At 45.9% G+C, this 26,481-nt stretch overlaps 1 protein-coding gene across 1 annotated transcript in view; it reads right to left on the bottom strand.

Moving 5' to 3' along the window:
* The window catches only part of LOC144799051 (mitochondrial inner membrane m-AAA protease component AFG3L1-like), a 275,930-nt gene that overhangs the window by 56,444 nt on the left and 193,005 nt on the right, over positions 1-26,481 (bottom strand). The window contains exons 13-14 of the mRNA XM_078670217.1: positions 8,462-8,572; positions 5,845-5,960 (exon numbers count right to left, since the gene is read on the bottom strand). Coding sequence (XP_078526343.1) covers positions 5,845-5,960; positions 8,462-8,572 — 227 coding nt within the window. The remainder of the gene's footprint in view (positions 1-5,844; positions 5,961-8,461; positions 8,573-26,481) is intronic.

Here is a 26,481-nt window from a genome sequence, read left to right as displayed (position 1 = left end):
GTATTCAGAGTATATTGATGTGCTAAATTGTTGTTACACGTTGTAAGTATGCAGTGCCAGATATTGATTCTGTTTAGAGTCTCAATAACAAACAACTGGTAAACTTGCATGGTACTGGTATCAGAGTTCGATTGTAAAGTGTTCTTGTTGGATATTGAATATTACGAGGATTATTGGTTTGCAAAATAAGGCTCATCAACATTCCTTTTAGGATCTGTGCATTGTATCTCCATGTTTTATGTTAATGGTTTAATTACCATGCCCTATCAGTGCCTATACACGGCAGGCTGGTGTTGGGGGTTTGTCCAACACAGAATCGGCCTGCCTTTCTCAAGCAGGTTGTTCATCGTCTACATGCATGTGAGGACGAGGGAGGGTCACACAGTTTACTTATCATAACCCTCCCTTTTTAGGGTACTAACATCAAGCTGCCTAAGAAACTAGGCATTAACGTGATTAACACTGCACTTGATCTTGAAGGGAGGTAGCATAATTTATGGATTGTTTCGGTGGCCAAGTCCATGCTCACAGGTGGCACTTGGTTAGACTCTAGCCAGCTTCAGCATACACTGTAGATCTGTATTATTTAGTCAAGTAAGTCTGTATTGTGCTATACAGTCACTCTGGCCTTGAACATAATTAAAAACTTAAAATATGTTTGAGGGTGAGCAATTCATTTCTCTAATCCATCACATTTTACTGAGGTACAGCTTTGGCAATCTGGTCTTTCTGAAATCCAACCCAGTATCACACAAGAAGGTATCCCAGAGTACAGAGTTGGACACCATAAAACCTTACAACAAGTTATTTTGCAGACTGGCCTTCGGCATTGACTAGCAAAGGAAAACTGTGTCTTAGTTGTGGGCTCTGGATTCACTATATTTACATTTAAGTGTTTGATAGTTGACTGTAAATGTGTGGATAAGGTCCTAAATGTTACATCGGCATTAGGACTAGAAGAAGAGGGTTTCCTGTTTAGTGAATTAAAAACCAGAAAACAGAAGTTTTGTTTAATTTTGCACAGTCTATCAATACACCGCTTAATCTTTATGCCAAATAAAGCTGCTCAATCTAAACTCATCACCAGCACATTTGACAAACTATGTGAAAAAGACTGTTCGTTCTCTTCACAACTCCATTTTCATAAAAAAAAAAACACACCAATGGTCAGGTCACATCACAAAGCAGTCGGATTTCTGCTAATCTAGGATCAGATTGCATCAATGGCGATGGGCCCAACCTCACAGGGAAGGAGTCATCATCAATCACTTGAATAATCTCAAAGTGATTTCATAAAATATCTATGCCTCCAATGCGGACTCTCCCAAACTCTATAAAAAAGTATTTGGTATCTGCTGTTCTCTTCTACTAACATACAATATCAAGGGCAGTTATTGTAATGCCTTCCAGCATGCATGCTGTTCTGTATATCTGGTAGTGCCCATAAAGTATTCGAAAATGCCTTTTATATTTTGTGAACTCTTAGAGACTGTTCAACATAGATGCAGGATGCATTGTTCACTCCATGGTCCACAACTCTGCACATCAAGGATCAAATGTGTACTACTTTCTAGGGATGTATAGGAGTAATGACTAAGTGTAGCATGCAACTCTGGACATTATCTAACCTTGCTCCAATTCGATTGCATATTACCAGTGATACTACCAAATGAAGACGGCACTTGTTCTGATGCTGCATTTAGATACTGGTTCCTTAGGACAAAGACTTTATTTAAGGGAACTGAATGAACATCTGTACTTTGAGAGACCGATAGGATTTACATTCAGGGTATGTGCATCTATCAGTAGCCTGCCATATAATGAACACTTCGAAAAGAATCTATGATTCAAATTTAATGAAAGGCGAGGTAGTTCTGTGTCAGAACCTGGCTGAAATGATCAATGAGAATTTAACTTCAATGGCCCAAATTTTACGCTGATCCAGTAACTGTTCAATGGTACCTCATTTGTTTTAATACATCAATAGGCACCAAGCTTTGCTTTGTGAAATAGTATATATGCAAATGACAACAATGGTACATTGGTATCATATTGGGTAAATATGCATAGATGAGGTCACTGACTTGGTGGTTGGTAAAAGATGATAACGGGAAGGTTAGTTTTGAATGTAGTCTTGACCTCATGGGACGATCCCTACTCCGTGCCATATGGAACCAGAAGGGCATAATGAGCTGCAGGCAGGCTGTGATGCTGTGCTTTAACCCTGAGGAGATTCAGTTAAACTGTAGATTAACGAAATTCTTTGACATGGTGTCCAAAAGGATTATGATCCAGACAACTGACTCACACTAAGCACAAGTCTATTCAATGCTGAGCTAAGTCCATTGGGGCACCTTGCTTGCTTAAATCCTTATGGCCTTGAACAATATAATTATGCCTTCTTATGATCTCAATAAGCAAGTCCACCGCACTTTATATTTTTCATTGTAACCATGATTACTTTTTATACACATTTGTATGTTTTTTTATATTGTGAGTTTTTATTAACTGTACAATAAATCTATCTATCTATCTATCTATCTATCTATCTATCTATCTATCTATCTATCTATCTATCTATCAGGGGACAAGGATACTGCCCACAGGTTGGGAGGGAGCTCCATCATTGGGAAGGTGCATCAACCGATTCTCAGTTCAATACACTAATTTGAGCCAAGTTTGTAATTCAGTCATCCAATGAGTTGCTCTCTCATTCCAGTTACATATGGTTCTGTGGATTTGATCAGTCCCAACCTTCTGGCAGCAAACAGAAACTCATCTTAAGTTATCTGAGCTATTCATACTTCTGAAAGGATATCCAACTGTAACGGCTTGAAAAATTACCCAGATATTAAGTATGTGACAGAGTAAATGTTTTTTTCTTAGCTAAATCTATAGGCACTCCTTGTTTATCTAATTGGAGTGGATGCTATAGCTATAGGGACCTCACTCTGCCTACAGGCATAACAGGATTAGCAGGTGGGTTTAAGAAAACACACCTCTGTTAATATATTGGCACTCTAAACTTGAAGTCTACTATTTTAAAAGCACTGGAATAAGATGGTGGCCCCTTAAAACAATTCCTGGCAACATTAACTACAGTGATCAGATGGCTGTCTTCCAACTATTGTCTGGAAAGACAGAGACCAAGAGGCCTGTTGATAAAAAGCTCCCTTTGTGATTTGAGAACAAAATAAGGTCAAACATTTAACCACAATGTTACAAAAGATTTTTACAAAAGAGATTGTTGCCCAAATCCAATTTGTATGTGTCACCATCTCCATTTCTGTTCTGTCATTCCGAGGGAATGATAGTAAGCTTTGGCAGACAAGCAGCAATTGGAACTTACCTAGCCCAATATTCAGTGGTGGAAGTCCGAATTATACAGCCTTTACAAGCGGTCATGGATTAGCTAGAACTAGAGAAACAAGTAGGTGGTGCAGTAACGAATTTGCAGAGATCAGGGTCCGTAATTGCTGATAAACAGCACCTTTAGGAACAATTTAGAGCTTTTCTGTTTCTTTATTGCTAAACAAAGCAATACTGGAATTTCGCCCGATCACTATAGATAGAAGGAGGGAGGCAAAATTAGAGCCAGGAGGTAAACGGTTTGAAACCATGTTTTCTAAGATTTGGGTCACTCTGGATTAAAAAATGTCAGGGGTGGTACCACAGGTGCTGTTATTTTTGTAAACGTATATGGCGATTCAAAAAAGATAGGAGACTTCCTTCTCTGATGTTTTTCTCTTTCAGTTGTCATTAGATCATTTTATTTAGGTCACTAAAAACAAAGGCTTGGGACGTGCATGGTCCCAAGCCTTTGTTTTTAGTGACTGCCTGGAGCCCACCAATAAAGTAATCTTTGGGACCCTAAGGACAGTATTTTAAACCTCACGCAACACACACGCATAAGAACACTCACAAACTCAATAAAACCCGCTCCACAGTAATCTGGCGTCGCAGCACACCTGAGGCACACTCGGTGCCTCGGGTGGGGCCCGATGATGAAGCATGCCACTAACTAGGTTGGTGGGTGAGGGCCTTCATAAAAAAACAAATGGTTTCCCACACAGACACAAAGCACACTAAACAGAGCTAGTTCCTGTTGGTTGATGATAATAATTTAGGGGAAACGAACTAGCTTCTCTGGTTCCTCTCTCTCTCCTTTGATTATAACAATTGCTCATAAACACAGTAAAACCAATACCACACTCGATCAGCAATCAGGGGGTAGGAGCAAGGCACAACTCAGATGTGTCTAAGAAACAATTCTGGCGACTATGACAGTTGTTGGGAAGCCACTTAATGGCACCAAGGGAAAAAGCACCACAAAACCCACAGGCGACAGATCCTGGTACCAAGTAATTCACTTATAGCAATTCTATTGTGTTTTTATGAAGTCAGAACAAAAGACTTTGGTAACAGCTTGGGTGAATCCCCAGAAGTTGTACCGACAGGTCCCACAGTGCAAGTTCTGGATTTATTTGATTCAGATGTATCCATGAAAATGTTACACTTTGTGCCAACAGTCTGGGATAAGTAAACCTAGGACTTGAGGATTTTTAAAAGAATGTACTAAATGTTTTTCTTCTTCAGCAAATGTAGAAACTCTTCAAGAAGTTTTAAATATGCTCTGCAAATATAAAAATATGCTAGAACACTTCATCTACCTCAAGAAACGTTACAGAGGAGTTGAGACGTGAATATGAAAAGGTGACAAAATCATGCATGCCACACTCCCAATGTAGACAAGAGCTTCTTAAAGGCAAAAAAAGCTTTATTTTGGCTTTATCCCCTTCAATCATGCTCAACCTCAATGTAAGTTAATAGAGAAATTTCACTCCACCGATTACATTTTACCAAAATCGCTTTCCTGTACCCAAAAGGTGCAGCACTTAAAATGACTTGAAAAGTACAGGAGACATTTTACTAGGACCACTGATTAAAAGTGAGAAATCCATAGGAGGCGTGCTTTGTTAAAATATAGCCACATAAAATATATTCAATAAAAAGAATCCATACATACTACACATCCACTGTGTGGAAGTGAAATAGGAACTAAAACTCATGGTGGATTAAACCACCAACACCCAGGCGTCTTGTAGTTTAGACTAAGCACCCACAGTTAAGGCACTTATTCTCCACTATCCCAGAAAGGACATTTTCTCATTAAAAGAAATGTAGGTTGGATTATAGGAAGAAAGAGCATATAATAAACAGCGATCCTACTGCAGCTGCTGTGAACCTTTGACACATTCCTTTAAATCAGATGAACAATTAGCAGGCACTGGAACTTACTAAAATCCACCAGAATTAGTTGAAGGTATCCCCTTCAACAAAACAAGGCACTTTTCACCTCAGTTACACTTTCCTTCAATGAAGATGGAGTCCTGAACATTCAGCTCTGCTGCTTAGGTTTGCGGCAGAATATGTACTTTCATTTACAGATGTCTCTGAACATTCACACTTTAACAGTCTTCAGAAAATGTGTAGCCAAACAAATCCCATTGCACCCATCTCTATCAATTCATCATGTTTGACGCAGCCCTACTGTGACACTTCAGCATCCATGGTTCACTGATTCCATCTTACACAGTCTTACATGAAAAGGCATCAGGGCTACATTTATTCAACTGAAAACACTCCCACTGAATTCCCTTTCGTCTGAATATTTTTTCACATACTGTGTCTATTCTTAACTTACATGAGTCAGAATAATGTATTTATTTACCATTATACAGGAAGTTTAAAAACAACATTGACAAACTTGACTTAATAAGCGTCTATGCAGAGATTTGCAATGAAAGTGACATCTGCACCCTAGAAAGCAAATAGAATCCAAACCTTTAGGAGGGGATCAGCATGCTCTAGGAACCACCCCGCCACGGCATGCCCAGCTTCATGATAGGCCACCGTCTTTTTCTCTGCGGGTTGAAGAACTTGGGTTTTCTTCTCTAAACCTGATAATAGAAAAAAAAGTATATTTCAAGTACTAGTATCATGTAATATGAGCTTATTTTATGTAAACTTTATAAACATAAAACAATGCCTGTTCGAACGAGATTTATACCAAATGGGAGGAATTATACAGATTAGACCAGAAAAAAAACAAAAAAACACTTGACTGATGGCATTGGTTTTTAGTTGCAACCTAAAACTGTCTGCCTAAAAGCTATCTAAGGAGGAAATTAGGTGGCAGTAGAAATAGGCATGGTAGATAAACTGGAACTGTTTACACCAAGAGGATATAGACTACTCCCATTACTCAGTGGTACATAAGTCGTACACCAGAACTGATTTGATACTGGTAAACAAAAGACTACTGGTGACCCTGGTAGATGCGAAACACGGGAAATTCGATTTCCGATCATGCACCGTCCATCTGCACCTTATACTGGGGAGGGGTGCCTCAAAACGGAGTCCCACCTTATTGTGTGACCCAGTGGCAAAACAAGCAATACTAAGACAAATTAAATAATTTCTTCTGCATAATGAAACTGGAGAGGGTGATTTATCAACTTTATAGGAGGCAATGAAAGCCATATACAGACAAACCCCCCAATGCACTCTTACCTCAGTGAACCTAACAACCCAGTGGAACCAGTAGGTCACAAGTTCGCAGCACATTCTAGAAGGAACATGCTACTTCCGAAGGATACAGCAGATGTGGTTTCCTCCACAGATTCAAAAGCATATACTTTCTTTTTTTAAATAACAGTTAATAATAAGGCTTATTCCTGAGCCATCCAACACACTACCTAATTTTATCCACTTTCATGCTGCGGGCCTTTTGGATAAAGGCACAGTTGCATGCACCTTTCGTGGACACAAAAGGGGAATTGAGGGTCACCAAAGAACTTAGAAAGGCCCAAGGACCTGGCTGTAGCCCTGCTGTCCTTGAAGCGCTCCACAGCAGAATCAGCCTGGTCTCCGAAGAGACAGGAGCCATCAAAGGGCATGTCCATGAGTGAGAAGAACTGGACATCCCCTGAAAAAACAGTCATCCTCATACAGGCATGGCGTCACAGGACCACAGTCGATAAAACTGCTCTGCCTAGTGAGTCGGTGGTGTTAAGCCCACAAGGGATACTGAACTTCCCTGCATCCCTCCGAAGGCAACAGCCTGGGAGAGCACAGCCAGGCCTCCTCTGGGACCATCAACAGCCCCTGCACAACTGTATCCCACAGGGCATGGGAATAGCGGCCCAAAAGGCATGAAGTGTTCACAGACCGCAGTGCCAGGCTGGTGGAAGAAAATAACTTCTTCCAAGATTGTCCAGCCTCTTGGATTCCCTGTCTGGAGGGTGGGGGGAGGAGGAGGGTGTAGTAGGGAATGCATCATGATTTACGTGGGATATGGAGGCTTGGACCACCAAGCTCTCTTGGGTAGGGTATTGTTTGAGGAAATTTGGGCCTCCTGGAGCGGGACCCGGGCAATCGTCCAGTACACAGGAGCCCCTGTGCTGGGCTTGAACCAAGTCCCAAGCAGGACGTCAGTAAGTGCCTCATTGAAAGGGAGAAGGGTTCTGATATAGACCCTCCCGGCTGAAGCACTTCAATCCAGATATTAGTCTTGACTGCCACTGAGGGCAGGCTAAGGTCCAGGACCCCAGTTGCCCACCACACCACCTTTGTGAATGAAGCTCTCTCCTCCGTAGCCACGGTCAGGAGAGAAAGCAGGCCAGTATCTCAAAAAGTATCCAGTCCACTGGCTTCACCTAGATCCTCAGCAAAGTCCAGTTTTTCTCCATAAGGCTGGTCTTCTTCAGGGTCCAGTGACCCCTCTTAATCCTCCCCAAGTCCTAGTTCGTAAGAATGGAGTTCAGGATCCGGTCGGGAAGGTATGGCTCCAGTCAGCGCCAGATCCAGTGTCGGACATTCTCCTCCGGCTCTGTGTCGGAGTCGGGGATGGCGCCGGCAGTGGCCCCGGGAGTGTCAGCCTCAGGATTGGCATCAGGGAAGGTCGAGGTGGTACGACCGGTGCCGATCTAAATCCATCTTTGGAGAGCGACTGGTGGTGGAGCCTCTGGTGTAGGTCTTCCATCGGCAGCAGATGATACTCACAGTTCAGGTCTCAGCGATAACGTCAGGCTGTTAAAAGGTGCTGCCTGATGAGCTTTAAATGTTTATTTCCTTCTCTTTTCACCACCAAAACATTTGGTCTTTTCCCTATTATGCGAAAAGTCTGTCATCCGAAACAGAATGCTTCTTCTCCAGTGACCTTTTGAATGTAAGAATAAAATTATCTTCTGCTTTGCCTCCACCAAATGCTCTCCTACATACATGCAATTCCACTTTCAGAATGTGTAAAATGGCTAATCTCTTTCTCGTGTTCTCTAAAAGTCGACAACCAACATGAAAGGTAAAGTATTCTCTGTTGTGTATAGAATGCGACTTGGATATCAAGGTTCGTCCTGGAAACATGTTTAAAGAGATGCTAGTAACACCACTTTGACCTCACCTCCAATAACACGCTCAATAGCCTGCTCAAAGTCTTTATCGCTGACAGAGGCCTTTAAATAGCGAGCAGCAATCAGGGCAGCTTCATTACAGACATTGGCGATATCAGCACCTGAGAAGGAGAAAACATGACAGTGAATAAACCAAAATGTTTCCACAAAGAAAGAGTATAAAACATGTCTACTTGCCGCTTGTGTTCTAGGTTCCTATGGCATATTAAGCACCTATATGCAGGTTTTAAAATAAGATGGCTAAACCAATATTCAAGTAAGTTAAAGGCTTACAATATTCCTCCTTTAAAGTAATTCAAGGCTTTCTCAAAACAAACAATGCTAGAATATGTGAATCAGAATTGTTTTTCTTGAACAGTCTCCAATAAAAGAATGCCGCAAATGCATTTTCACAATTAAAAATCTCCCCAATTGCATTTAGTTTGGCACCATCTTTATATGTGCAGAATGGGTGAGTTATGTCTATTTACTTGCAATGTAGGTTCTTCATGATACCTGAACACAAATAGATCTAATCTGGAGAACTCTTAGTGAAGGCAGAGCTTGAATGTATCAGATAAAAAATGTCCAGATGTTTCTATCCCAGGAGAAGAGGCCAACCAGGTTCCAATTTGGGCCTGTGATCCTGGTACACATTAGTAAGAGGGATTTTTTCAACTGTTCGTGGACCCCGTGTGCTGCTGAGCCACGGAAGGCTTTGTTTCCAAGTGAGAAGACTGTTTTTATAAAGTTGTTGTCCACACCTGGAGCATCTAGTCGTACCAATGAACGCCTAGGGGTGGAGTGAGAAGGGAGATAGGCTGGAAGAAGACATTTCCTTTCTGGGTAAAAGCCCGTTCCCCCATGGTTTCAAAGCACTATGGGGCACAGTACATGATTTGGCCCTTGAGCCCCTGCATTGCTTGCCTTGTCCCCAATCCCCTGGATAAGGTGCCCTTGATCTGGCAGCTTTTTAGAGTGTGGGACTGCGAGTTCAGAGAGCTGATGTGGCAATATTTATGAGTGCAGTGCTTTCTGGAGAACATGGCTACGCCTATGACGAGGACAACAAAGGAAGACCCTTTTGCATCAGTTGCCACAGTACCGAAAGCACATTTCCCTTACGGACTTTACTTCACTCAACTGCAGCTTTCTGCACTGACTTGGCAGAAAAGACTGGTGCCAATGACGAGATGCTACAGAAGGCAGAATATGGAGGCCCTTAGTGGCCCAGTGCTGGGAATAAAACATGAGGTAGAAAAGGCAACACATGCTTTGGAGACTGACTAATGTGCCTGTGTCAGAGTTGAAAGAGATGACCTCCTTTAAACAACTGACTGATATTGTGTTTAAACTAGATGCAAAGACTGAGCTGTTGGATAATTTGAGGGAGACCCCACCTATGTCTGGGTCATGGGAGTTCCACCTGAGATCTTACCCGACTCCACTCAAGCCTCAATGGAAGTGCTTTATGCGTTAATGCAGGGTGGAAGTGATTGTATAGTGATCAGAAAGTATACAGAATGCCTTTGTGAAAGAAACCACAGAAACAAGACTGCTGCTTGGTGCTGATGGTGCAAGTGCAGTCTCAGGACTGGAGTGATACACAAGGAAAAAGCTAATGTCTGGCGAGACTCGGTTATTGTTTGTCTCTCTTGGTGCCAATACCCTGGATTGGAAAAGGTCGTTAATGAAAATTAACAGAGATAAGACAGTACGTGGACTCGTTGCTTAGGAAGTTTTCCCAATTTGGCTAAGGAGGGGGAAACAATATGAGAAATAGGTTTTTGTGCAAGCTACTTTGCCCTCCACCTTCTTGGAAAGGGTTGAATTTTGGTGGGCTCTTTCTCACTGAGTTGACGGTGGTTGTATCTCAACTGAGGTTGTTGGTTTGTCACTGGTATATTAGCTACTTTCGGTACGTAATAAGATTTAAAATAAACTGGAACGATTTAGTCCACCAATACGTGTCCGTTGAGTGATTTAAAAAAAAAACCCATATTTTATTAGTTTCATATCAACCAATTACAAAATATTATATCATCCACAATCTACGCACATCAAATCTTCCAATAGTCCCTCCCCAACACATCACATTTGAGCCATCTAGCGATACATCCGATTTCAATACAATAAGGACCTGGCGATGCACATATAAACATGCTGTATGTCTTAATGTTGCGACTCTTAACCATCCTACTAACAATACCCCAACCCCAACCCTGGTCCCTACCTAACCCTCCCCACCTGTCTGTATTACATTAAGCAACAAATTCAAATCTCATTTTGTGATTTAACTGCAATCCAATGTTTCCCAGTATGTACATATAAGGGGTCTTTCCCGTGCATAATAGTCTCCACCTACTCCTCGTCTAATTGGTAATCAGCCAAAGATTGTACCAGCGTTTCCCATGCGTTTGCAGATTCTAGCGCCTTCTCATTATTCAGCGTCGCGCCTGCTGAAATCTAAGAACACTCTCGCTACTAGCCCATTTTTACATCTCAGCCTTCTATCTTTTGCTGTTGGGGCCCTCTTTCGACTTCCAGTGCCTTGTTATTTCCCATTTTGCTAGCAGTAACCCCATATCCACGAATGTACTCGTCACCTTTGTCTTGGAGGTATGAGGGAACCAGTGCAGTATACATGTTGCCATGTCAAAAGCTAAGCGTCGCTCTGTGACCACATTCAATATGCTTCCTACTTCCTCCCAATAATTCCCTAGTTTAGGGCACTCCCACAGCATGCGTTCTAGCTCCACCCCTGCACTCGTGCACCGAGGGCATGCTGCATCTTCCACCGTAAAATACTTCCTAATCCTACCCGGCGTCAAATATGCCCTGTGTAGTATAAAGAAATGCGCCAGTTGAAATCTTGCATTCTTCGTACTTTTCCAAGTCCTACGTATTATCTGTTCCCAGGTGGTGTCTGGTATAGGTTTCCCGATGCCTGTTTCCCATTTTAATCTCAAGGCATCCAGTGGTGCCAATCCCTCATTCAACATCTTGGAGTACAGGCATGTGACCGCTTTAAAAGTCCCAGCCGCCATCACTACATACTGACATGCCATTGTTGTGTTGGGTTCCGCGAGCCCTTCCTTCCACTGTGTCCGTAGTGCATAAACCAGTGCGGCGTGTAACAAGAATCCTCCCCCAGGAAGATCATACCTCTCCTGCAAAGTCTGGTAGGACAACAATTCCCCGTCCTCATATAAATCCCCAAGTCCTGGATCCCTGTCTGCTCCCAGTCCATCAAGGTCGTCCAATCGCCCCCGTGGGGTAATGCTGTAATCATCCCCAACAGGATTTCACGCGCATAGGGATGTAGCCCTCCAGCCCTACGTTGACTTCGGTTCCAGCACAATCGCAACGTCTTCTCCTCTAGGGAGAGATCGTTAAGATCTAGTTTTTGTTGCAAAATTGTAAAGGATAGAACGTGCCTTGGTATGCCTCTTCCTCTCAAGTTCTCAGGGCCTCTAAATTCCATCGCAACTGCTTGCATCAACACCTGAAGTTGAGCCGCCAAATAATACAGCTCAAAATCGGGGACCGCTAGTCCGCCCTCTGCTTTTGGTCGTACCAGAGTTGCTTGGGCCACTCTCCGTCTACCAGGTCCCCATAGGAACCCCACAATCATGGATTTCAATGATTTAAAGACTGATCTCAGTATCAAAACCGGTAATGTTCTAACAAAATATAACAGCCTAGGAAGTGCCACCATTTTTAACAAAGCTATCCGTCCCATCACCGACAATGGAAGTGTGGACCAAAAGGCCACACTGCCTTTCAAAGCTCTCACGCAGCTTCCTACGTTCCCTTCCAGCATGTCACTGGCCTCATGATAGATATGTACACTTAGGTACACTAAGCACGTCGGCTCCCAGCGCACTTCCCTCAACACAGTAGGGGGGAGCCCCCCGGGCTTCACTGGAAATAAACACGTCTTAGCCCAGTTCACCCGTAGTCCCGAAACATCGCCAAACTCCGAGAGTAAGCCCGCTGCTCCCTCCAATGCAACGTCCGCATCCGCCAGAAACATCAATACATCATCCGCATAGAGCGAAATATACAGCTGATCCCCTCTGAACCCCAGGCCCTCATAGCTCTGTCCCAATCTGGCTCTTGCCGCCAAAGGGTCTATTGCCAGGGCAAAGAATAGCGGAGTAAGTGAGCAGCCCTGTCTCGTCCCGCGGGCCACTTGGTACTGGGGAGATATCAACATTCCCACTTTCACCCTGGTCACCGCGGAAGTGTACAACACCCTGGTCCAGGCTACAAAGTCATCTCCCAGTCCAAAACGTCCTAGTGTCTTATATACATACAACTATTCCAAACTATCGAAGGCTTTCTCTATGTCCTCTGAAAGCACCGTTGGCTTCGGTGCGCCAGGTTGATCCTCCCCCATAATCCTCACTGATCTCCGCACGTTAGTAGCTGTGTTTCTAGTGGGGATAACCCCAGCCTGATCTTCATGGATCAGACCGGTCATGTGGTGCAGGAGACGAGTCGCCAAGATCCTACTCAAAACCTTGTAATCGGTAGTCAACATTGATAATGGTCTGTAGGCAGCTGTGTCTGTACCCTCCCGCCCAGGTTTTAACAATGGGATAACAAGCGCCTCTCTCATTGACCCAGGAAGTTGACCTAAGACTTTCGCCTCTCTATAGGCCTCAAGCAACCTCGGAGCCAGTAAGTCCACATACTGCAGGTAGAATTCTACTAACAACCCACCTACACCCGGCGTCTTATTGCAGGCCATATGCTTAATAGCGCTCCTAATTTGCTCCAATGTTATATCTCGGCCCAAACATTTCGCTTGTTCCTCTTCCAACTGTGGGAGGAGCACACCATCTAAAAAGGCGTAAATTTCGGAATCCCCAGCCACCAGCGCGCTTTCATACAATGCCTCATAATACTCTAAGAACCGGTCCAAAATCTCACGCTGAGTAAAGACAGTGCTACCATCCCGGTCTTTCAGTGCCATGATTGGAGAGCCCCGTGTCGTAGGATTGGCCAGCCAAGCTAATAACGTCCCTGCCTTGTCCGCCTCCGCATGTACTTTCGTAACATAGGTTTTCTAATCAAAGCATCGCAGTCTCTCTATCTCCCCTGCCACGGCTTCCTTGGCTGCCACTACTTCTGCCTGCGCTTCAGGATGCCCAGGTCGCGCTAACTCGGCCGACCTCAATCTGCCTTCAGCCCTGTCCACGTCTTGTAGTAGCACCTTCCTCACTCCTACATGTTTACTAATACAGATCCCCGTATCACCACCTTAAAGGCGTCCCATTCCATTGCTCTTGTGGATGCCGTACCTGCATTCTCATTAAAGTAATGCGTTATACCCTCTCCTACATCTCTCTGAAAAACCAGGTCATCCAATGTTTCGGGACGAAGCCTCCAAGTGGGGATATCAGACTTTACCGTCATCCAGAGCATATTAAACATCAACGGGTTATGATCAGATAATGTCCTAGTGAGATATTCAGTGTGCACTATGGAGGGCACTATCGGTGTGGAGCATAAGACTGCATCTAACCGAACATGTAGATCGTGCATCGCAGAAAAGTAGGAATAATCCCAGTCTCGCGGGTGCTGTGTCCGCCATACGTCCACTAAGTCCCATCTGTTCTGCCAGTCCAGCCTACATTTGGTAAATCTATGGACAGGGGAATCCACCAGAGGGGAGTGCGATCTGTCCTGTGAGACATCCGTTATGGAATTACAATCCCCTCCCAACACTACTGGGCCTGTAAAGTAATGTGCCAATGGGCCTGATAAGCGTTCTAAGAAGCGCGCCTGGTTAATGTTTGGTGCATATATAGTACACAACGCTATGTCCCTACCTCGCAATCTCCCTTCCACTGCTACAAATCTGCCTTCAGGGTCAATAGTCTGTTCTGTGTCCTGAAAAGGTACCCCCACCCTTATCCTGATCAATGCCCCCGTGCAAACGCAGAGTATGTGGTGCCAAATACCTGCCCTCTCCACCTTCGCTGCAATGCTAGACCCTCCACCTTAGTGAGGTGAGTTTCTTGGAGCAGTGCTATATGTATTCCTCTACTGACCAAATATGCATGGATCTTGTGTCGCCTCGTCATTGTATGGAGCCCCCTTACATTCCAGATGATACAACGTAAATCAGGTACCGCCCCATCACAATAGAATAGTGTCCACATTACACTTCGTACCATAGTTAACACACGGGTGACCTCCCTTCCCCATCCCTTTCCCCAACTCCCCTGCTCCCCCCCCCCCCCCCCCAAGAACAGGACCTAGAACAACACTGCTAGTCCCCATCCAAACCACTTCAACAACCGACTCACACCTAAGCCCACCAGCAGTCACTGAGGGCAAGCCTTATGGGCAATGGGGGGTGCTCAGTGCCAACAGGCGATCTCGTACACTTCAGGCTTACTACCGCTCCAAAACCCCGGATAAACATAGCTTTCTCATTCTTCCCTGTGCACTCTCTCTGGCACCATTGAGCACACAACAACTATTCAAGCTTGCTATTACATAATAGAGTCTTAAGGTCCCTCCCCGCGCAGCTCCCAACACCAACTTACTGCTTCTGCAATAGTGTCCACAAGGCCCTTCTCCGCTCCCATCAGCCTCCCAGGTTGCAAACCATTACTCGTCCAAAAGTCCATCTGCCGTCGTCGGTGTGACCGGCGGTAGGCGAACACTATCCGTCTCTGAGGTTTCAGTATCCGAGTGCTCCTTGTCCTTCTCCGAGTCCGTACCCTCCGGCGATTGCACCATCTGTTCACCTGACAGAGCAGACATCGCCTCCAGCACTCCTCGCCGCTCCACCTCAGTTTGCGATGTCGACGGCCTCTGTAGGCCCCGCCGGCGGGGTCGAATCCGCTGTGACTTACGTATCCGAAGCTCACCCGCACGTTCCTGGGTCCGTCGGTCTGTTCCATCTTTTCCAGCTCTATAAGACTCCAGCCACGTCCATGCCTCCTCTGGTGTTTCATGGAAACAAGTCTTACCATCTAAGATTATTCTCAATTTAGCCGGAAACAACAAGGAGTACTGAAGTCCCTCCACCCTTAGTTCTTTTTTGACTGACAGGAAGGACGCGTGGCGCCGCTGAATCTTGAAGGTGTAATCTGGAAACAGAGTGACCTTGCTATTTCCTACATGAAATGGGCCATCTGTGCGCGCCTTTTGGAGCCGCAAATCCCTGTCCTTAAAGTGCAACAGGCGCGCCACCACCGGTCGGGGGGGGACGCCCCTGCTGTGGCGGCTTCGCAGGTACTCTGTGCGCTTGTTCCAGGGTGTAAAAAGATGACAATCCCTCAGGAGCCACCACCGACTTCAGCCAATTCTCCAGGTAGTGCACCATGTCCGATACCTCCACTTTTTCAGGTAGGCCCACTACGCGGATGTTATTCCGTCGATTTCTACTTTCGGTATCTTCAACGCGCTTCTCCAGCGCCACAATTCGATCCAAGGCATCAGTCACGGTCGCATTCAACGCAGTTTGTGTGGGCGCTACATCCGGGAGTATGCCTTCCACTTGTTTCACTCTATCCGCCAACTTGGAGTGGTCTGCCCTCAGGAGGCCAAGGCCCGTCGCCACCTGTGCAATGTCCTGTTGCAGGGCAGTGCGAGAGTCTGTGATGGCTGCCGACATTTTGTCAAATTGCTGCTGCATTCCAGGGTCGAGGCGCCCCCTATGCATTAAGTTCAGCTTGATTTGGGGCCTCACTGTCCGAGAGCTGCTGTGCCCCATCTTTCTTCCCTCTTGGTTTCCCAATAGCGAGGCCCTCCAGCTCTTACCCAAGCAGCGCTAGGTGTTTAAACACGCTTTGCTCGCCTAATGAGAACCAGACTCCATACCCATTCCATGGAACACCATGAGTCCGACCCTCCAGGCGAGTCCCCGCTCCGCTGCCGATGTGATCTAGCCCAGAGTCGCAGGACACCACTGTATTCCAACTGTGTCAGTGTAGGGGCTCCAATTGGGAGGTCCCAGTCACCCCTTCCTGGTCTAGCGCGTACATTGCCCACGTCTGCCGCTGTGCTCTGTGCCAGTCTCAATGATCCAATTTTGTGGCCTCCAATAGAAGCTCAAACGGGGATCCATCACCGTCTCCAGCCCCACTCAGGACCTGCCTCCGCCGTCGTGTTGATCTTAGCCCAAGATCCGGCTACCCTGCTCGCCACTGCTAACCCAGTCTGCAATGGTGCTCTGACTACTCCATAGGCGCATCAAAGCCCCCGATCTCTCAGGCCCCCTGCAATCAGTCCTGCCTGGGAGGCAATCCACTCTCTTCTCTCCTCCCCCAGGTCCCGCAGTGTCTCACCGCGCCTCCGGGATCCCGCCACAATCACTCCAGGGCCAAAACCTCAAGTCTCATCTCCGTACGGACCTCCCGCCAGGCGCCAGCAATTGTCTTTCGGTGCTCGCTCCCAACCGTGCCCCAGCTCAAAGGCTGCAGCGTCCCCGGAGCCCCGCCTCCGCGGTTCGCAGCTCCGGTTCTCGCCACACCCCACTCACCGGTGCAGGGCCAGTCTCTGCCACTCCTCTGAGCGCCTCCCGGCCATTGTCCTCCTCCACACCGCCTCTCGCTTTCCGGGCTCCGCCCTGGGAGGGCCGAGCCCCCCGCGCTCGTAGCTCCAGTCGCTGTGCCCTCTCCACTGCCGGGTGGTCTCTCGCCGGGCCCTCCGAGCACCGGCTAAAGCAGTCCGTGCACCCCTCGGTTGCCGCACTGATCCAGCACACCTGGGGACCTCCGCTGCACCAATTACCAGTCCGCCGCACTACCGGCCTCCCAGTCAGCGATCTGCGGCGTCCCTCAACTCAGTCCCAGAACCTTTCGCTGCCGTGCCGCCGCCATTTTGTGAATGCCACTAGCAGCCGTCTCGGGTTGGGGAGCCTCCAAGAACTCCCGGTTGACGCTCCATTCAACAACGGAGCTGCACCGATGCAGGCCCACTGCGCTCTCCGATCACCCGGTGCCATCAGGGGAGTCGAAGCGTCATTTAAGACCGGATTAATTTGGGGTTTCTAGCGGAGCTCAGTGCTCACGCAGCCATCCACATCGGCTTCCAAGCAACGCCCCTCCGTTGAGGGATATTAATAACGGCTATGAAAGCTGTGACAAGAGTACCAGATGAAACATTTACCCAGTAGGGGTGAAGGAAAATATCGGGGTAAGCTGAAAAAAAGCTGTAGACTTCATTAAAAAAAAATCTACTAGCAAATGTAACCAGTTTACATCTAAGTGGCGAGTTACTGCAGCTACCTACTATTTTGACACAAATTAAGAAACACAAATATAAGAGGAGACTACTGCAGATGCAATAACAAGTACAGGCATCACCTATTCCCCCGCTCAACTTCGAGGTCTCCAGGGCCCATGGCCTTTAGCTGCCACTACCTGTTCCCGCATATCTTCCTTTGGTCTGTCTCCTGCCCTTTCTTCCGCCACCCCCTCTCCTTATTATATTCCAACCAATCCCCCTGGGGGTGATGTCAAGCATGGAACCACCAAAGCCCTTTCGGCCTACTATCTGAACACCCGGTCCGCAGTAGCCCACTCGCATGAACTGTCGGTACTGCTGGAACTTCATGCACCAGACCTTCTCTTTTTAACAGAAACCTGGTTTTCCGAAGACTCTCTCCCCGTTCTATTGGCCACTCTTCCAGCCCCATATTATGCTATACGTGCGGATCGCCTTAATGGTAGGGCTGGAGGTGGCGTAGCGGTCATCGCCCGGGCTGACTTCCCCTTTCAAAGTCTCTCTCTGCCAGATATTGCCACTACGGAGTACTTGGCTATCCGTACCACTGCTATTACGCCCCCCCTTACCTGTGTATTAATTTACCGCCCCCCTCAATCCCCTTTACCGTTTCTCCCCAATTTTTTGGAAGTATTGGCCACGATCACGGTCAATAACTCCTCCTTTTTGCTTTTGGGTGATTTTAATTTTTGGCCCTCAGATCCCGCAGAATGCCCTTCCTCAAAAGATTTTTCAGACACTCTACATTCTCTTAATTTTACATCCCATATTCACTCCCCTACCCATGTTAAAGGACATATCCTGGACCAGATTTAGTCCTTGAATTGCCCCGTAAAATCCCTTTCCATCTCACCCTGCACGTGGTCGGATCATCATTTGATTTCATTTGTCCTTTCCATTCATCCCCCGGTTAAGCCTCCACTTCCTAAGAATGTCTGGATCCGTGCTTGGGGGCGAGTAGTCCCCGACAACTTATCCGCCTTACTTGCCGCTTCTTATCCCCCCCTACAAGGTCTATCCACTCTCTCCCAGGTTACGTCCATTGATCAGTGGCTTTCTGCAGGCTGTGACTCCATTGCTCCTCTGAAGTTGGTCACCTCTAAGCGGGAGAGCATGCTAACCTGTGGTTCAATGAAGATCTCAAGACCACTAAACTAGCGGTACGCCGAGCGGAGCGTGCCTGGAGGAGAAACTATTGCCCCTCACTCCGATTGGAGTTCATTAACATCTTGACCCAATATAAAAAGGCTATTTTGGCGGCTAAAACAGCCTATTTCTCCTCTAAAGTTCTCGCAGCTGAGAACCAATCGAGGGAAATGTTCTCGATTGTGCACAACCTGGCATTCTCCGACAGAACTACCCTGAAGCCCACCCCCTCCCAGGAACTCGGTCACTCCCTAAACAACTTTTTTATTCAGAAAATCGCCACTATTAAAGCCAACATTCCTCTTCCTTCCCCTACTTTTGTAGATCCTCAGTGTCCTCCCCCCAAGGGACAACTCGGTGCCATCCCTCCCTTGACTAAGGAATCCCTGGCCTCGATAATCTCCCTTGTTAAATCCGGCTCCCCCCTAGACCCTTGCCCTGCTCACATCCTTCGTCACATTTTTATCACCTGCCCAGACCCTCCCCTTCATCTCCTCAATAGCTCTCTTTCTCAGGGTGTCGTATCCATCTCACTTAAAACAGCAGTTATTGTTCCCATTCTGAAGAAGCCGGGCGCAGACCCTTCAGTCCCCGCCAACTTTCGCCCCATCTCCCTCCTACCATTTTTGGCAAAAGTGCTCGAGCGCCATGTCACCTGCGCCTTGAGCTCTTTTGTGGAGACGTATGGGGTTTTAGCCCCCCGCCAGGCTGGCTTCCGCCCCGCACACTCTACGGAGTCCGTGGTACTTTCGGTCCTTGATAACCTCAGGGAGGGAATGGACACCAACCAGACTCAGGCCTTGGTCCTCCTCGATCTCTCAGCCGCCTTTGACACGGTTGATCATACCATCTTACTATCCCGTGTCAAGGCGGCGGGGATCGGGGGTACCGCCCTGGTATGGTTGTCCTCCTTCCTGAGGGACCGCACCCAGGCGGTTCGCCTGGGTGATTTCTCTGCGGACTTCCGGAAAGTTCAGTGCGGGGTCCCCCAAGGCTCTTCCCTTTCACCCCTTTTGTTTAACCTTTACATTGCCCCTCTTATTTTTTCACTGCAGCAAATGGAGGTCAACGTATTTAATTACGCGGATGACCTCCAACTTGTCTTCAACCTCTCCTCTTCCCCTGCTTCTGTTCTTAATTTCCAATCAGTTATGATTCATATCCGGGACTGGATGAACCACAACCATTTGAAACTCAACCCAGACAAGACCGAGCTGGTGTTGACGGGTGGTTCATCCAGTCCCTGGTCTTCTTTGTTTTGGCCCCTTTCCTTAGGTTCTCCACCTGTCCCCTCCACCTCAGTAAAAACATTAGGCATTAAACTCAATTCCCAGCTCACCCTTCACTCCCAGGTTAGTTCTGTGGTGTCTTCTTCTTTTCTTTCACTGCGTACTATACGCAAGGTGTCCCGTTTCTTTTCTTTTGACGCCCTGAAACTGATCACCTTGGCAATGGTCATTTCCCGCCTGGATTACGGCAACGCCCTATATGCAAGTATACCTGCATATAGCTTAAGGCGGCTGCAGCAGATCCAGAACCAGGCGGCACGGCTGGTGTTTAAATTGCCAAAATTCCACCATGTCACTCCCCTCCTCAAGTCTCTACATTGGCTCCCAGTACGTGAACGTGTCCAGTTAAAGCTTGCTACTATTACCTTCCAAGCACGACTGGGCACAGCACCGGCTTTTATCTCATCTGAGATCATCCCTTATGTACCTACTAGGGAACTGCGCTCATCTACTAAAGCCCTTCTCACAGTCCCGCGGTTTCGGAGGAAGAAATGGGGAGGATCGAAGTTTGCGACCCTTGCTCCACTCATTTGGAACTCCCTCCCTCCAGAGCTTAGAGCCTTAACTCTCTATCCGCAATTTCGGAAACAGCTCAAAGCTCATCTGTTTACTAAATCTTTTAATTAGTATATTAGCACCCCGATCTCTCTTAAATTAGTTCTGCCACTTTCGCCCTGATATCTGTAAGTTGTAGCGCCATGAAACCGCTGGTGAACGTGCGCTATATAAATAATTTAAAATTCAAATAAATTCAAATACAGGATACACATCAAGTCAAAAGAAGCATTTTCATGAGCACTAGCCTATCAGAAAAACATTTACAGAATGAAATGATAGAGTGGTGGAAAACAGACAAACTAAAACATCCATCTGGCTAAAACAACAGGGCCTGAAAACATTCAACTAGAAATAAGGAGCAAAACATCAATTTGGCTTGTTAAGACTTTACGATTGTTGCAGGTGGTCATATGGCACTCACAAAAATGTGAGAACTCAAATAGACGGCACCCAGTGGAAGGGTTCAAGTGATTGCCTTAACCATCAGGAATGAACTACCATCAGGAATGAACTAGGACTGGTAGTAGCAAAGTAAGAGTCTAAAAGTTTCAGTTTTTGATGGCTTTGGTATGTCGTTCATGCAGTGAGCAGTACTCTTTTAGAACCAATCCTGAAGACCATGGGGTACAAAAGAAGTGCCTTGATTGACTTGTGCTGGCTCTCGCCAAGAAACTACAAGTATTTGATCTCTTCTATATGCAAGTATTATCCACACATGTTTGAAAAAGGAGGCAAAAAACAACTGATTGAGAATGTATAATGGGGCATTTCTAAATGAATGAACCTCATTGCAGATAGTCTTATTCCCCGCACTATGGATAGATGCCTGTGAAAAAAGTGAATATTTAGTTGGGGTAGTCGGGAGGCGTCCCCAAGTAATAATGTCACAAATCCATATCAGGTCCAGTTAGGTTTCTTTAAATCAAACATTTAGCTCAGTCTTAAATAGCTATGACACAGAGCAGTCAGGCTTCACTCAAAGGAGAACAAATGTAAAGCATTTATCAGTACCAGAACAGTCAAATAGTAAGAAACTAGATAATAAAACCCCACTCCCATTTATAAAAATATAGCATATTTTTATCAACAAATAGACACCAACATCACAAAAATCACATCGGGGGGGGGGCGGAGATACGATTTTTGCAATATTTTCATAAATCACTGTTTTTGACTCCAGACAGTTTGGAAGAGTTTAAGGAAGTTTGTATATAACAAATGTTCAATCTTAAGAGAGTAAACTCAAGGGTCCGGGGGCAAAGTCAAAGTTTCAGACCACCTGCAATAGAAGTCAAGGTCAGATGTGGGTGAAGGGGTTGGTACCAGACAAGATTTTACTGTAGAAGGTTGGGCCAGCAGGGTCTGCTGCAGCTTGAGTTCACTTTTGTGTTTGACGACAACAGTTTAGTAAAGTCCTTGGGTCCAATGAACGCCTTGGTTCTCAACAGTGTTCAAAGGTACCTACAAACCCGCAAGTAGTGGTAGTCTAGGAGCCTCTGGCTCAGGAACCATTATCTTTGGCTTTAAGTTGGCAAGCTGCAGTTCTATGGCGAGAAAGAGTACACTCCAGCACTAGCAAGGGTCCAGGACCAGAGAGGGACCTCTTTGGGGCTAGAACTGAATCTCTTGGGCTACTCCAGCGGAACCCAGGGCAAGTCTAGTATGAACTTGTCAGCCCGGCACTGTACAGGGCTTCTAGCTTTTGCGTCTCTGAAGCTAAACAGGAGAATGGCCAACTTGATCTTGGAGGCCACTCACTGGTCCTTGACACAGAGGAACAAGTCTAGCCATTGGGGGTCTCTCTCCACTGGTTCAACAACAGGAGCAGACCTTCTCCTTTCGAAGTCTTTTGCTGGCTTAATAGGTGCAGTCTTCTTTAGTGCAGCCTTTCTTTCTGAGGTCCATAGGTTTAGCAGATGCAGTCCTTCTGTTCTTTCCGAGTCCAGCAGTGTTCTGAGGCTTTAAGCCAGGGGTGCCACTTTTATGCCACTTTCATGTTCGTGGGTGGGGAGGACTCACTAGCCAATGGGGCTACCATTCACATAGATCAACCCTACTCACTTGTAGATCATTTCGTGTGTGTTTGGCACTAAACAATTCAAAAGTGTATCTCTGCCCAAATCAACGTTGTTGGGACCCTTCTTCCCTGTGACAGAGCCAAGGGCACATCCCGTTATCTCTCCAGTATAATTAGCCACCCATCCTGAAAACACAGTTCTGCAACAGGTGTTCCTCCCCTTGGAATAGATACTGCCTGTCTATCTGTACAAAGGGAAGAGCAGGCTGCTATGCGATTCACAATTGCCTATCAGTCAGAAGCCCCTTTCAAGCCAGGCCATCTGTAGCCACAGTCCTCTGTCCATCCTGCTGGAGGAGCAAGGTGGGGCATGGCAAAACGTTTATTTTGCAATGTCGAATTGGCAGTTTAAAGGCTGCCCAACTAGGCTTAAATGGCAGACCTAGAGCCACATTTTCACTTTGTCACAGCAATGGTGGCACAAGTGCTACAGCCCACTGGTGACATTTTTTAATTTAATTTTATTTATTGGTATTTATCAATACGTACATAATCCCATATCAAAATGTACACGTTGGTTATTTATTTATTTATTCCAAGTTTTATATAGCGCGAACAAGATCCTTACGGATATCAGAGCGCTTCACAGAGACAGGGGTAGGGGCAGCAGGAATGGACAGAGATAATGGGAGCAATATAATAGTCACTAACATAATAGGATAACAGTAACGTACAGAAAACATAGCAATATACAATCAGGTAAACAAGTAATATAAGACGGCACAAGTCATTGATCCCACTACAGAAGGGTTCCGGTAAACCTTGGATGTGTGGATGGCTTATATCTATACATTTGTATCAAACGTACAGGACTCTCCTTACAATTTAGATCCATATAACAAGAACACAAAAAGAACTGGTCAGCATGTTAAAATCTTGTTTAGCTATGTTCGCAACACAGCCTTATATTAATATCCATAAGTAATACACACATATACAAGGATGTACCGTTATGATATTAGGGACATTGGATGACCCCCATCCATTTCGAAGAATTAAATATCGAGACTGCCAATGTGCCTCAATACCCGAATCGCACTGGTGTGTCCCAATCCTGGTATAATGGGCCTAGTCTGGCCCCGTGAGGACTGCAAACCTGACATTTCACGGCCTATTATGCGGTTTGTTACATTTCCTTAGGCTTTTTCCCCTGTTTGAGTTTCTCTGAATCTGACATGTGGAGTGTCTTACCTGCAAATGGGATGTATAGCTCTTGTGGGAGTATTGCTATTGGGCTGGAGCTTACGGAGTTGGTCTGGACTGGGCAGGCATTAATTCCCAATATGTTGGCAGCTGGTTTTGACAGAAGCTAATATCTTGTACCCATGCCTTGATAGATGGTGCTCGTTTATCTCCCCAATGTATTGCAACTCTACGCTTTGCTAACAGGAGATGTAGTGCGTGTAGTTTCCTTACCGCCGCATGTGTGTCTTTGACATAACCCAATATGCCAACTGTTGGTGATGGGGTTGTGTGCGTTTCCAATATAGCGTTTATCTTACTGAAAATGTCTGCCCAATAATTAAATATGGGGGCAACACGATGTCATATGGAGAAATGTCGCTCAGTCTATGTTGAATCTCCAACATTTGTCGTCTGGCCTGAGCCCCATGCAATGTATTTGGATTGGCGTCATATAGTATTTATGCAGAAATTTAAAATGAATTAGAAGCAATTTATAATGTGGGGATAGCAGTTGCAATTGTCCACAGCTGCATGTCCATTGCTCTTCTGTAACCTGTGGGTGTAGTTCGGAGCTACAGCCCGACATTACCTTAGGCTTAATATTTGGCGCGGATGTCTGCATTGTGTTATATAGTCGAGTGATTAGCTTCCTCAGCGATGTGTTAGTAATTAAGTGTTCCAGAGCTTGTAGTGTGGGCGGCAGAGTGGGGAAAGTGCTGTGTAGTTTGCGACATGCCGCTCTTATTCGAGAATAGGTGAACATTTCAGAGAACCGTACTGTCTCACATTCTGGTGTATCTGGCGGCTACTGGTGACATTTAACTTAGTAGCCCCAGGTAAACGTTGTACCCTAAACTAGGGACTCATAGGAAAGTTAAATATGCTAATCAGGGATTGGCCAATTACAGATACATACTGAGGGATCCAAAGCACAAGCACTGTGCGCTGGTCAGCAGGGCCCAGGGCATTTCAGAGTCCAAAAGCCAGCAGCATTAGTCCAAAAGTTGGGAGGTGAACATGCAAATATATCCCTTTCCTTACAATGCAGAAATATTTAGATGAACCTAATGGACCTAACTGATTTAGTGACTTACTTCCAGTTTTATCAAAACTACCTAAATGTTCTATTTCTTCAACATTATGCAAAAGAGAAACATAATGCTTTTTGATGCTCCAGGCTGAGGTTTGGCAGGTATTATCTATGTCAAGATTGTGTCTTATATGTTGGTCAATGAATACAAATGAATTGATGAACAAAAATGAATTCATGCAATATTGTAATGTGCCACATTAATTGAATGACTGGCTTTTAAATATAGTATTGCAATATACAGTTCGAATTTTGCAGATACAGATTTCTAGGAACTACCACTGAGGCTGGATTAGAGGTGGTGGGATGAAATTAAAAAAATAGTACAGGATATGGGTTGTCAATGGTCTGAAGGACCACATTAAAAGAGAGGCAGTCCTAAGCTTTGCGAACCACCATGCACCGGCTCTCCTGATGCTACAAAAGACACATTGCATGGATAATAGGTGCTCCTTCCTTGCTCGATATGGCTACGATGGGGTATAAAGTGTGGGGCACACTAGTGGGCCCAACTTCTTGCCATGTCATACCCTTGAGGTCCTTTGAGGGTTCGTGGTAGGGCTACCATACGGGGTCATCCTTATGGGGGTGATTTAAATGACATCATGGCTGGAGTAGACTCCACTGGGCCCCTGAGGATGAGACAGAGGAGTTAGGGGATTGGCGGAGAAAGTGGATGGACTGGGATATTTGGAGAGTCTGGAATCCACAGGCCTGTGAATATATGTCTGTATTGGCATATTGGCAGCCCATATGAAATATCCTAAACTGGCCTGTTACTATTCCCTGCCACTGACCTCCACACAAACGCTGCACACATCCTACCCAAAGGATAGCCAACCACACCCCGGTCACGTTGAGGTTTGAAGTGTATGGGGAGTGCCACTGGCTAGCATGGCACCACAACACCTGGTTACTAGCAGATAACAATTCACACAATTCCTAGAAAGAACTACAGACCTTTGTAGACTTGAACAAAGGAACGGTAGACTCACCTGTTACAATGTGGACCACTGCGAAGCCTACCATGGGGGGATCGCAATGTCCTTTCTGCAAAATATAGAGAGGTAAAAGTAGTACAGCCAGATCATTAGGTTGGAAAATAATATTCTGACCCTAATGAGTGGAAATTATGGACATCAGACTTAACAGGTGAGGCTCTGCCTGGAAATTGACAGGGCCTCCCTTAGACAGCTCTCCTTGGAAGACGCAAGGCAATGCTAGATGGCCTTGGCTAGAAGAGTTTAGGAGTGTGAGGATAAGCTGGCTAGCTTGTTATGTTGGTTATCAGCAAAAGATTCTGTGGATCGCATGGTTCCCCATCTCACAGATGGCACTGGGAGACAAGTCTTTGCTGCATCGAATATTGCAGCTCTCTTTGTGGACTATTACTGTTCCTTATAGGCGAAAAGGGGGTGCCCTACTTGGGAGTGC

This window comes from Lissotriton helveticus, chromosome 12, assembly GCF_964261635.1.
Source record: "Lissotriton helveticus chromosome 12, aLisHel1.1, whole genome shotgun sequence".
Lineage (NCBI taxonomy): Eukaryota > Metazoa > Chordata > Amphibia > Caudata > Salamandridae > Lissotriton > Lissotriton helveticus.
Note: the sequence above shows the minus strand (reverse complement) of the source record. Positions and strands in the feature narration are given on the sequence as shown.